This window comes from Belonocnema kinseyi, chromosome 7 (genome assembly GCF_010883055.1).
Source record: "Belonocnema kinseyi isolate 2016_QV_RU_SX_M_011 chromosome 7, B_treatae_v1, whole genome shotgun sequence".
In the NCBI taxonomy this organism is placed as follows: Eukaryota; Metazoa; Arthropoda; class Insecta; order Hymenoptera; family Cynipidae; genus Belonocnema; species Belonocnema kinseyi.
The window spans coordinates 51,971,197-51,985,326 of NC_046663.1; the positions used below are offsets into that span (position 1 = coordinate 51,971,197).

At 27.0% G+C, this 14,130-nt stretch overlaps 1 protein-coding gene across 7 annotated transcripts in view; it reads right to left on the reverse strand.

Annotated features, from left to right (window-relative positions):
- The window catches only part of LOC117175872 (acetyl-CoA carboxylase), a 109,487-nt gene that overhangs the window by 77,931 nt on the left and 17,426 nt on the right, over nt 1-14,130 (reverse strand). For 6 of the 7 annotated variants that reach the window (XM_033365676.1, XM_033365679.1, XM_033365674.1 and 3 more), the window contains one exon: nt 4,221-4,344. In XM_033365676.1, coding sequence (XP_033221567.1) covers nt 4,221-4,344 — 124 coding nt within the window. Of the gene's footprint in view, nt 1-4,220; nt 4,345-8,985; nt 9,594-14,130 lie in introns of those variants that run through there. The other variant, XM_033365678.1, reaches the window with a different exon arrangement.

Here is a 14,130-nt window from a genome sequence, read left to right on the forward strand (position 1 = left end):
AAAAAAGAAAACAAAAAAATGACTTTTTGGACAAAAATAAAAAAAGTGGAAAGAAAAATGAGAAAAACTTATTTTTTTTTCAAATTTCAATAGGAACATTTTATGCTGGTTGTCCAAATTTGGTCGTTGGATTCTTGGTCTTATTTTCAGAAATTCTGCACATTAATTTGATTATTGGACGTTAAATAGGAATATAAATTTGATTTTAATCTCATTTAAATTTCTTTAACTTTAACGTTGTATTTTTATTGAATTGTAAATTTCCTAATTCTGAATCTGCGGAATTGAAAATCAGTCAAAAATTTAAAAACTTTAAACTGAAAAATGTCCAACTCAAGCCTTGAAAATTTAACAATTTCAAAATTAGTGTTTAAAATTCAATAATTTTAAATTTAGAAGTAATTCAAACTGCAAAATTTCCTATTGAAATCATGGTCATTTTACATAATCTAAAAATAATGTGGTTTGAAATATTTCCATGGTTTTCTATGGTTTTCTCGATCCAGTGGCCAGTTTCTTTTACTGTTTATAATATATTTTGGATTAAAATTTTAATCATTTAAATTAGTAATATGAAATTAAATGATAATATACATAAGCATCGAAAAGATAGAATTTCTACAGAAATTTCCAGTGTTTACTTTGCATAATTCATAACTATAGGCGCATGAAAAAAATCTAAAGACGACTATTTTAACGTGAGCGTCATTGCACAAGTTCAAAGAGCAATCTTCAAGGCTAACGAGACGTACCGTTTCATTATGTGCACAATAATATATGTACGTTCAAACAGTGTACTTTTCTTTAAAATTTAAAACAGAACAACGTCATTCGCTTTTGCCCGGTAAATAACAAGTGGAATAATTTTCAAGATAACAGACTTCAAAACCCAAAAAGCTCTTAAATAGAGAAAATAGGGCGATTGTTCGAGAAAATGGTGGAATAAATTCTTTCACATAAAATAAATGTAGGTACCATATTCCTAAGATTTCAAGTCTAAACATATTGAATTTTTAATCCTAAAAAGACGAATTTTTAACGAAAGAGTAATTTTATAAGCTAAAAATCGAACGTTTTAGAAAGATTTAACTTTTAAACCTAAAAAGATGAATTCTCAACTAAATAATTGATTTTTTAACAACAAAAAATACTTTTCAAACGATCAGTTGCATTTACACCTAAATAGTTGAACTTTGAAGCAAAGAAGACAAACTTTTAAAAAATAAGTTAAAATATATACAACCAAATAGTTGAATTTTCAACCGATAAGTAGACTGTCAACTACAAAGACAAATTATCTACAAAACAGTTAAATTTTCAACTAAAAAATTTACATTTTTTTAAGCAAAGTTAATTTTCTACAATCAAAAACGGATTAACAACAAAATAGTCAAATTTTTGCCCAAATATAAATCTTGCAATAAAGAAATTAATTTTTCAAAATGAAGTTGCGGAATTTTCAAACAAATAATATTTTTAATTAAATAAACAATTGCATTCACAAAAAAAACGAATTTTCAACCAAATAGTTGAATCCTCATCCAAAACAGATTAATTTTGAATAGAACAGTTGCATTTTTAACCAAATGAGATGAACTCTCAAACAAAACAGACAAATTTTCAACTAAGAAAGATTTTTCACTCCAGAAAAATATATAAATTTTCAAACCGAAAATATGCATTTTTTAAAATAAAGTTCATTTTTAACAAAAACAAAAAAGGGTTTTCAAAAGAAATATTTGCATTTTCGTTCAAAGAGATGGATGTTCAAATAAAAAAAATTATTTTTAATCGATAAGAAAAATTCCCAACTGAGAAAGATTATTCACTCAAGACTAAAATTTTTAACAAAAAAAGTTCATTTTTAGCAAAATAGAAGAATTTTCAACTAACAAAACTTTTCTAGTCCATGAAGAAAAAATGTAACAAAATTCTTGAACTTTTAATCGAACAAAACAAATTTTCTACAAAACACTAGAATTTTGAACCCGAAAATATGAATTTTTAACAATAAAATTAATTTTCAACCATAAAAATGGATTTTCAAACAAACTATTTAAATTTTCGACCAAAGAGATGAATCTTCAAACAAAATGATTAATTTATAACAAAATGGTTCAACTTTCAACCATGTTTTGAAATTTTCAAACGCAGAATATTTTCAATTAAACAAACACTTGAATTCAACAAAAAAAAAACGAATTTTCAACAAAATAATTCAATCCTCAGCTCAAACAGTTTAATTTTCAACTGAACAGTTACATTTTTAACCAAAAGAGATGAATTCTCAAACCAAAAAGACAAATTTTAAACTAAGAAAGATATTTCATTCAAGAACGAATCCAAATTTCAACAAAATTTGGACGTTTTCAATCGAAAAAGGGGAATTTTCTATAAAATAGTTGAATTTTCAAAACCAAACTATTGATTTTTCACAATAAAGTTACTTTTTAATTAAAAAAAAAGTTTTCAATCAAAATATTGAAATTTTCAACCGAAGAGAGATGAATCGTCAAACAAAAAAATTAATTTATTACAAAGTAATTCAAGTTTCAACCATGTTGAATTACAAAAATGTAATTAAATAAACATTTGAATTCAACCAAATAAGACGAATTTTTACAAAAATAGTTGAATCCTCATCCAAAACAGATTAATTTTCAACCGAAAAGTTGCATTTTTAACCAAGAGATGAATTCTCAAACCAAAAAAGAACAATTGTAAACTAAGATTTTTCACTCAAAGGCAAATTGTGACATTTGTAAACAAAAAATGCGAATTCTCTACAAAACAGTTGAATTTCCAGACCAAAAATATGATTTTCCAACAAAAAAATTATTTTTCAGTAAAATAGTTGAATTTTCAACCAACAAAGATTTTCCAATCCACAAAGAAGAAAAAAATGCAACCAAATTCTTAAATTTTCAAGAGAAAAAGACCAATTTTCTACAAAACAGTTGAACTCTCGACCCGGAAATATGAATTTTGAACAATAAAGTTAATTTTCAACCATAAAAACGGATTCGAACAAATGAGACTAATTTCCAACAAAATAGTTGAATCCTCAACCAAAACAGATTAATTTGCAACCAAGCAGCATTTTCAACCAAAAGAGATGAAACCAAAAAGACAAATTTTCATTTAAGAAAAATCAAGAAATCAACATTTCAATAAAATTGTGACGTTTTCAATGCAAAAAGGCGGATTTTTACAGAAGAGTTAAATTTTCAAACCAAGAATATAAATTTTTAACCAAAAAGGGGATTTTCAAACGAAATATTTCCATTTTCGATCAAAGAGATGAATTTTCAAAGAAGAAAATTAATTTATAATAATGTAATTACATTTTTAATCATATTGAATTTGGACAAAAATAATTTTTAATTCAATAAAAACTTGAACTCAACCGAAAAAAACGAATTTTTAACAAAACTGCTTGAATCCTAAACCGAAATAGATTAATTTTCAATCAAACAGTTGCATTTTTAACTAAACGAGATGAATTCTCAAACAAAAAAGAGAAATTTTCAACTAAGGAAGATTTTTCACTCAAGAAAGAAACAAAATTTCAACCAAATTGTGAAGTTTTCAAACCAAAAAGGCGAATTTTCTACAAAATAATTAGTTTCATCCAAAAGGTAAAAATTCTAAACAAAAAATATAATACTAGAATTTCATTAAAAAAGAATGAACTTTCAACTAAAAAAATCGACTCTTCAATTCATACGTAACAATTTTGTATAAAAAGAGACGATTTTTTAACAAAGTAGTTGAATTTTTAACATAATACATAAATTTTCAACGAAATACTAAAATTTTTAATCAAAAGATATGAATTCAGAATCAAAAATATAATAGTAGACTTTTCAATTACAAAGTATCAACTTGCAACAAAAATGCATTTTCAGCAACAAAAAAAAAAAGAAATTTCTTAAATTAATTCAGCCAGGGATTTTTAATTGAGTACAAAATGTAGAATTTAATCCATTACAAAAGAGCCCCGCATAAAATGTACTGAAAAGAACTTTCAGTCTAGTTTAATGAAAGTTTGTATTTTAATGCGGAACGTGACGTTTATCAAAACTTATGAGCCAATTTCCGTAAATTTTGGGCGAACTCCTTTCATCGAACTGAATAAATCATAAATTAATTTAGTAGATTGTTTCTTTTAGGGAATAAAATATAAAAGAAATTAGTTCGAAGTTCAAGTAATCATATACCTTGTTAATGACATTTGTACCATCAAAACGACGAACGAATTCCTCCGGAGTGGCTACTGTGAAATCTTTTTCCAGCTGACGACTCTGCGCTTGAATCATCACTGTGCCCTGCGACATGCTGGGCCTGAAACAATTTTTTTTCTGTAATTTGTATTCCACAACAATAGGAATTATTGCGCATTACTTGACAGAACGTTGTCAAAAAAATTGCTGAAAAATTAATGAATAAAGTTATATTTTATGCAACTTAATTCATAATAAATCCAAACTTAAATACCTGTTTAATGTCTAATATAAAATTTCAACTACAAATTTCTAGTATTTAAAGAAAAACAGAAGTCAAACGTTCAAATTTAAATATCATTCGAATTACAAAAAACAAAATGCTTTCATGTCTTCTTTTTCTTGTTTATTTTTTCAATTTCAAGAATTTTGTAGTGAGGAATTAATTTAAAACTATCTAAATGAAATGTAGGCAGGGTGTCCAGCGCAGACGTAGAATATAATTCCCAATTGTGATTTAAAAATGTATTTCTTATGTAAAACTCCAAACCATTTTACATGAACACTAGTCTAAGTTTCCCTTTTTAGTCAAAAAATTATTTTAAAAAATCAAAATCGGATATGATTTAGAGGTTCTCTATTCGGGTTTTGTCATTTTTATTGACTTTTTGTTGTTTTAATTTTCTCAATGTCTTAAAAATGCACGCATTGCATTTGTATACATACATATATAATTATCCCTTTTTACATTACCGCCATTGTGAAGCATTCAATGCAAATTTTTAAAATCGCTCTTAAGGAAAATAATAATGTTGTCTTAATTATTTCGCGTTTTTTTCTATCAGAATTTGACATTCGGCGTGCCAATTACAAAATACAAAAAGTAAAATTTAAAAAGTTACTTAGGGATCGTCCATATATTACGTAAGACATTTTTCTTTTGTTTATATCGCTGTGTCCTTTTCAACTTGATAAAAATATTATTTTCGTCTTTATTTAAACAACAGAAAAACGTCTTACGTAATATATGGACAATCCCTTATGGTATAAAAATGTGAAACAAGCAAGAAAACATTATTTTCTTTAATAGTGAGTCAAATTTTCTTATTAAATTATTTACAATTATGGTAATCTAAAAGGGGCTAATTTCATATTCATACAAATATTCTACATGCATTTTCAAGATATTGACAACATTAATAAAGTTTATTGTTAAAAAGTTAGCCAATTCAGAAGAAGTCGACCGAAAATTATGAGATTAAAAATGGATAAGCTTAAAAATCGGATTTCGACAGCGATTAAAAAACGAAGTTTCTATTTTTTGCAACAAAATAACCTAGTCCAGGTCTCACAGTCCCTGTGGGATAAAATACATGGACCAAACGGTACTTTTTGTTATAGTCATAGGGTACTTTTTTCAAGCTCAAAAGGTAAGAAAATGTAAAAAAATGTATATGACTTCAAAACAATTCAAGTTAAATTCAAAAGAATTCCAATGAATTGGAAAAAATTAAAATTTTTTTTTAATTCTATTGATTTCCATAAAACAAGCTTAGAAAAATGCAAGGAAATTCAAAAGAATTTAATGAAATACCTAAGAATTCAAGATGAGGTTAAAATAATGTAGGAACAATTAAATAAAAACTTTTTAAAAGTTCAAAAAAATCCATTGACTTAAATAGAATTGAGTTATTTTAGAAGAATTCAAGTAAATTATACAAAAAATCCAAAAGAATTCCAAAAAATTAAAAAGAATTCAGGGTAAATTAAAAAGAAATTCAAATATCTTCGAATCTTTCAGAGCCTACTAATTCCTAACCAAGGAAATGAACAATGACTACAAAAAAAATTCGAGTTAAATTCAAATGAATTGAAACAAATTTTAAAATCCATTCATTTCAGTAAAGTTTGAGTGAATTTAGAAAAATGTAAGGGAAACGAGAATAATTCGATGAAGTTCATAACAAATCGATTTCAATTAAAAAACAATCATTAAGAATTTAAGGTGAGTTTTAAAGATTTCAAGATGAATCAAACAAATTTTTTTAATCCATTGAATTGAGTGAATTTAGAAGAATTCAAAAGAATTGTAGAAAATTCAGGATAAACTCATAAGAATTCAGGGCGAATTCGAAATTAATTGCAAAATATATATTTTATTTTACTCTATTCAAAATACCTTCTTATCTTTTAAAATACTCTACAATATTCTAAAGTCTGTTAAATCCCTTCAAACTATTGAAATAAATAAAAATATCTGGGAAAATACCGAGGAATTAAGAAAATCAAATATTTTAATGATTTTATCAATTGAATAAAAAAATTAAAAAGAATTCTAAAGACTTTAAATAAATTCAGGATATAAAATCCCTGGGAGTCTTTTACAATATTTTAAATCAGTAAAATTGTTCCATACCTTCCGAAATTCTAGAAAATTCTTTATGACATATTTCCAAAAAAGAGATTAATAGTAACTTTGAGACAGCCCTGATTACTTTTTAAAGTTGCTTCTTACATAAATTCTCCAATTTACTACTTTTTTTCAAAATACCTGAACTTTGAGACCACGTATTGAAACTAGGGTACCGTGAGGACCAAATCTTGGAAATAGGATACTTTAGGGTACTGAACTGAATATAGTGTGCAATAGGGGATATAGGAACCGGTCTGTGAGGCCTGCTATTCTGTTAAAAAATATTCTGGTTTAGGACAATCAAAACTGAATATCGCGATAATACAGTATCAAATTTGGTTGTTGTTGCGAAAATCCGAAAAAATAAGGAAATATATTATTTTTCTTCATTAAATTATAACAATTTCAAGAAATATCAATAAGGTTTAAAACAATTATTACTGCGTTAAAATTGTAACAAAATTGTAACTAAAATTTTTGATATTTTCGTTCCTTCAACTTCATTGTAAAAACTTTTCCGTTTTTGATTTGCGTAGGCCGGCCAATTTATTCTAGAAGAGAAAGCCCTCAGATGTCTAAAATATCGGAAACGAATTTTACGTTAAACTGTATGAAAATTAATTGGGAAGATTGTTTTCGCTTCCCGAGACAATAAACAAATTATTATCAAGCACATGTTTTACCTATCTGAATCGTTTGAACATTCCCAAACCATTTTCTACTTTTTGGTAAAAAATGCAATGAAAACGTGGTGATTCAAAAAGCAAAGAAAGTTTTAACCTGCTCCGTGTATGAAACAAAAAATCCCGTATACATTTCCCGCACCAATAAATTTCCTGTAAAATCCCCGCTTTTCACGTTTTTCCTGCACGCTGGACACCCCGACAGAAAAAAATGAATGCACAAAATTTTCCGAGTTAATAATTAGAATTAAAACGAAAAATATACATTTTGTATAATTAATGGTTCATTCGAGATCGTGAATCAATACGACGTAACATTGTGCGTAGAGGCAATATGAATGGTATTGGAGAAAGTATTCACCGTTAATTTAAATGGCTCACGTAACGCGTAACACATTTTCTTCCATTTAGTTTGACCAGCAGATATTATTTCTCGAGAATTAAAATAATTTCTCCGACTCTTCGACCACATACCATATATTCCAATAATGTGTTTAATTAAATAAAATGTTTTCGAGGCAAATCAAAAAATTCATTCAATTATTCAAAAATTGATTCCAGGCTAAAATAAATATTTGTTTTCTGATTTGTACAATAATTAGAAGAGACTATTTCGAACAATTATCAAAATCAAGCATTACGCATTTTCACTTCATCCCCATCTATATTTGGGACTAAATCTGAGTTTTGTAATATCTTCGCAATAAATAAAAATAATTATCATTTTATTATTTCAATTAATAGTTCTTGAAAAATAAAAACTAATTTCTAATAGCAAGTACACGTACTAAATTACTATCTAAACAAAAATTAAATAATAGTAATGTTCTGATTATAATTATTAACATTTAAAATATAGATTATATTAATTATATTAATTTATTAAATCTCGTCATCATTGAAAAGAAATAAAAATAATTATATAAAATCCTAATATTATTAATATATCATTTACATACTTAAATATTTTAATTCTATCCATTGTAAACTACCAAAGAAAAAGATAATTTTCTACCAAAAAAAATCGATTTGTTAACAAACTACGTGAATCTTCAACGAAATAGTTGAATTTTTCATTAAAAAAGACAAATTTTCATCCAAATTGTTGACTTTTAAACTAGAAAAGATCCATTTTCAAATAAAAATGGAACAGCTAAATTTTCAGTTAAAGATATTAATTTTCAACCAAAATGATGAATTTTCAACTAAAATGATTAATCTTCAACTGGAATAGTTCAATTTTATGCCAACAATTATGAATCTTCAAAAAAATATTATTTTGAACAAAAGAGTTTAACTTTTAACCAAGTAGTTGAATTTGTCACTAAAAAAAGATGAATTCGTGACGAACAATGCAAAAAAAATTCTATTATAATTCAGAGATATTTATTATTTTTAAATACTACTTCAACTCTAAAAACTGCTTAAAGAACTTTATTTATCTAAAATTTAGAAGAGGGAACTTTCAAATTGTGAGAAGTAAATTCGCGGGTTTTTAATTAAATTCCCGGTCAAGTCGCCACCCTGACTTGTAGTAAAAAAAATATTTTTTACGAAGATGTGATTGTAAATTTGGATTAAATCTGGGAAACAAAATACCAGAAAAAGTTTCCGAATGATGAAAGCTAATCAAGTATCAAAAAATAAAAAGTTGGAATTTAATTACGTTAACCCCGTAGCTGTTTCACCCTGAGTGGGTGGTTCTTTAGAGTCCTCCTTGTCCTCCTCCTCGTTATTTTCATTAATCATCCTGACAATTCCGGCCAACAAGTTGTCAGAACTTTTCCATATCGGGTCTTTTTCACCACTTTGTGCTAAGACGAATCTTTTTATACGTTTCATCACGGACGTCTCAAGAAACTGTTTCCAAAATGGAGAAAAAAAGAACCCGTAACTAGGAAAACCTTCACAATTCAAATTCTCAGACAGAGGCTTGTAAAATGTTCAAACCTCCCACTCGAAAAAATATCTTGGAGAACAAAGTCCACTAAATTAATTTAAAAAATATGTATTTCATAGTTCTCTATTTCGGAGAATTGGACAATTTTATTTCAATACTTTGAAATCTCGGATTCTCAGGGCACCACGAATTCCTTATCCTCTTCCAGCTTCAAGTGGAACAGCATCATTTTCACGAGGTCAAATTTCTTCTTCTCTATTCGACTTGCTTGTCTTCACTTTAACTCATTTGTGCGAATAAGTCTCGAGAAAAAATAATATCCAAACTTTCCAACACTGAACTTTGTCCACTTACACGACGGGGTTCACCTTGAAAATAAGCTTTCAATTCCAAATTAGTTTCTTCTAGGCATTAAGTATCATAGATTTTTATACAGACTAGATAAAGGCAAATGAATAAGAAATTTCTCACTGGATTCCGTAAATAAAAATATTCTTAAATTCTATTTTTGACCGATTATCTTCAATCAAAAAGTGGAATTAAGAATTACATTATAATATACTTGCGTTTTTGAAAATGAAATTCAAGTTCATCTCGATAAAATAGATTAATTGCAGATCATTATTCTTGCCATTTTTCTGTTTGAATTTATTAACATTAATGTGACGTAGTGGAGAGCGAACGTCACGAGACGCAAAATTGCATTAAATATGTTTGCTGTGCTCAAAGTAAATCTTGAAAGTCAGGTATGTATTGACTTTAAAGTAGCACTGTGGGGCCCATTCTGTCATCACGGCATTCCTGGGCCCGAGAAGTAAAAAAATGCCGCGTGTGCCATTTTTCAGTCAATTACTCCGTACGGTACTGAATCTTGGTATAATACGAAACCGACGGCCAGATGAATGCAACTTCACTCGTATCTGTTTCATAATTTAAAAAAATAAAATTGTATTTTTAATTGGACAAATTAAAATCGAATTTAAAAATGGGATTTCAAAAACTCAATCTTCTAATTCTAGTAATTGAATTGAAACCTGGATCTTGGATTTCGGACTAACATCCAGGAGTAATCTCTTATTTCTATTAAAATATTAATTTGTGATCTATCTGATAAAAATCTTTTGTATTAATTTTTTACTTTCGAGAAAGAAAACTGACATTTAAATATTGATAAAGCACGTCTCTTTTCACTCATCTCACTTTCGCTTCGCGTTCAAATTAAAATTGTTAGCATAAATTAGGTAAAAAAAAAACGATTCGCAGCAACCGGTAACATGTTTAATTTTCTTTGAACTTTTTCACTAAGAAATGTGTAATCTTATAGTACAATAATTGACAAATGATTTTAAGATCGAAGACGATTGGGACATTGGGACTAAGAATTCATTTTGAGAGGATCTTTCCTCTTCAGGAGTCTGTTGGTCACTGTCGAGGATTCGATGAGGTTGCCAAGTCTGAATATAGGCCCCACTTTAATGGTACACACTGCTACTCAATCACGAATCACGCGATTAACGATCACTTTTTATGTTCCATTAGTAATGTTTTCTATAAAGAAAACCGGTATCTGGCCCTGAACCTGCTACTAAATGTTGACTCTGTGTCTAATTGTTTATACATTTATATAATATTGTAATGGCATTTTGATGTTGATTCCGTGACCATGAACTTAATATTTTATCCTTGGAAAGGATTCACTTAAAAGTGGAGGAAAGTTAAAATTAAATTAAATCCCTAAGCAATTTTAATTAAATTTTAAATCTTCTTTTCTCTTCCGGCTTTTCAGATAGGTCATCATATTATGAACTTGATAGAAAAATTCCCGAAATTAATTTTTAACAGTGAGGTCTTAGAGTTAAGTTAAGAATATAATTTAAAAAATTCCTATCCTTTCTAGTAATAGGTAATAATTTTAAATTGTGATTATCATTTAGAGATTTCATATAAAAAAATATTGAATGCTGATAATGTCAAAAAAAAGTAATAGTAAGATGGAGGATGATTTTTCATTTGGAATTATCAAATTACATTTTTAATAAGTCATCGCAATAATTATTTTAAGAATAAATTGATAGATTGCTGATGAATATAGATAGTAAAGTGTATTTAGATCGAGACGTGGTCAATGTGGAAGGGGAAATGAGAGGGGAATAAAGAAAGGAAAGGATCGAGCGAATGGATCAGCTGATACCGGACCAAAATTCTTGACCAATCCCGTCAAGGATTAAAATCCTACCATTCTGGCTCGGCGTTACCACGTGCTACGTCTCCTACTATCAAGACACACGTGTTTCATTTGATGCTTTTCAGTTCGTAAATACGCTTCAGATTGGTTTGGTTTGACTTTCCTCATAGGATCTTGGTCAATTTTTAAGAAATTCTTCCTCCGCTCTCGGATTACTATTTAAAATATTACTTTTTCGAATAAAAGTGTATTAGTTTTTAATCTGATAGTGACATTAAAGAACAAAAATTTTAATATTAAATAAAAAAATTGGTTTAAAGAGTACCTGAACTCGAAACTAAATTCTCGGTTCCAAATTTTTCTAAACATCATTGACAGAAGAGAACATTTAAATTGTAAATAATTTTTCAATAATGGAAAATAATTCTGTTCTTAACATTTCGCTACCACACTATAATTTGTAAACTTTTCTACATGTTTAAAAAGATAAGAAAAATTAATTGGTATCGGCAAAAACATATTTAAAAGAATTCGAAAAAAAATTAGAAGCTTTTTAATAATTATGAAAGATTTGAGATTACATTTTTTTCAAGATTCCTGCTCAAATATCCATAATATATAATTTTTGAATAAATTTGATTAAGTGCGAGAGATACTTAAAAATTTTGAAACTATTTAAAAATAATAAAAACTTATAAGATATTTTAGGAATTTTTTAAGGTGACAAGAAAATAAGAAAATTCTCTAGGTTCCCAGGAAAAATTAAATTGATGTTTTATTTTTCAAATGTAATTAAAGAAGAATATTAAAAAAGATTTTAAAACATTTTAAAAGATTCCTAAAGTTTTCCGAGAAGAAAGTGAAATATTTTTAAACAATTTTTTTAATTTTGCAGAATTAAAAAAATATTTTTTTTTCATGAAAAATTTGAATAATTTAAAAATATTAGAAAATTTTAAAAACATTGAAAGGATTAAAAAAAGCATTTTTTTATGATTAGAAGGTTTTAATGCAAAATGTTTAAATTTGGCAGGATTAAATAATTTAAAAAATCGAGTACATTTAAGAAATATTTGGAATAAAAAACTTTGCTTAAAATTTCTACGAAAATTTGGCAGATTTTAGGAATTTTTTTACATTTTGCATGATTTTTACCAGTTTTAAGAAAAATTGGAGTCGACTAGAAATTTTTTTTAGGAATTTAAGAAGTTTTGCAAAGGTTTAAAATGTTTATAAACTTAGAAGCATTTCCGACAATGTATCAGATACTTTTTATTTCTTCCAGTATTCTGTAAAATATTTTTTTTAATCTTCTACATTATTTTTTGACACATCTGAAATATTCAAAAATCTTGTATAAGTTTCACAAGTATCTCATCACATTCATATTTGTATAATTGTAAAAACAAACTAATAATACTTTTTTCCAGTAAATAATTTAAGTATTTGTGTGACTGAAAAAACATTTGAAAAGCATTCAATGTTACATCAAAATATTGCTTTTTTTATTTCTATACAGCACTTCATCTTTAAAAACCCTTTTTTTTATTTAGAAAACGCCTATTATGTTTTAAACAATGTTCATGTTTCGTGAACTACTATTATATTATTGGTTCAAAATTCATCTCATTTGGTTTAAAATTCTAGTATTTGATTAAAAATTTTATTATTTTGTTGAAAATTAAACTATTGTGTTGAAGAGTCATCTCTTTTAGACAGAAATTCAGCTACTTTGTCAAAAAATTTATTAATATGGTTAAAAATTTATTTTGGGTAGTAGATTCATCTCCATGATAAAAATTCGTATTTTTTGAAAAAAAAAAAATCTTCTTTCTTCAAAAATCATCCTTCTTCCTTTGTTTTGATCGATTTTTGAACTCAGTTACTTTTCGGAGGGGGGGGGCTACGATGAGGGGGGATAGCCTAAAATTGGTAACGTAGTTTATGGATGAAATCTAATGATGGTTCTCTTCAGCTAATTATTCTGAAAAATGTTTATTCATAACATGGGAAAAAACCCATTATCCAATTTCGATTTCTTAATTACCTGCGCAAATTTGGTTTACTTACATGGCAGGTTTTTTTTAAAACATATGTTTGCTTAATTATTTTCCGTATTTTAATTGGTAAATAATTCTCAGATATAACGATTAATTAATAATATATAAACGATTAATTATTGAATTATTATTGATGAATAATTGCAAAACACAATTTTGAATCATTTATTATCACAGTTTAATTATAATTACATGTGCTGCAACATAGCTAATGTGAAATTCACTTAGTATAAAAAATAAATAATTTTGATAATACTTTTTTTTAATAACTTCAATAATTGATCAATGTGTAATGCCTAAATATAGAGAAATTAACAATAACATCTAAGAATTATTTACCAATTAGAACACCAAAAATAATGTTACAAAAAATAACTGTTATTTTAACTAAATCTAAGCAGACAGTTGAGACATTGAAATTGCATTCTATTTTCCATGTCTAAAAAACGTCTGCATAACGTCTCGTGGTACAAAACGCGTTATTTACGATCAAAAAATTCTACAGTCTACAATTTTGATCAAATTTTTCTCTTTAAAATGAAATTGCAATAAATTCCGAAGAAAGTGGGGCATTATTCCTCAACTGCCCCAACTCAAAAAGTCATGTTTTTCGATTGTCTCTAAATTCTGGGAATATGTTCGCCTACCCAACAGTAGTTAATCCAC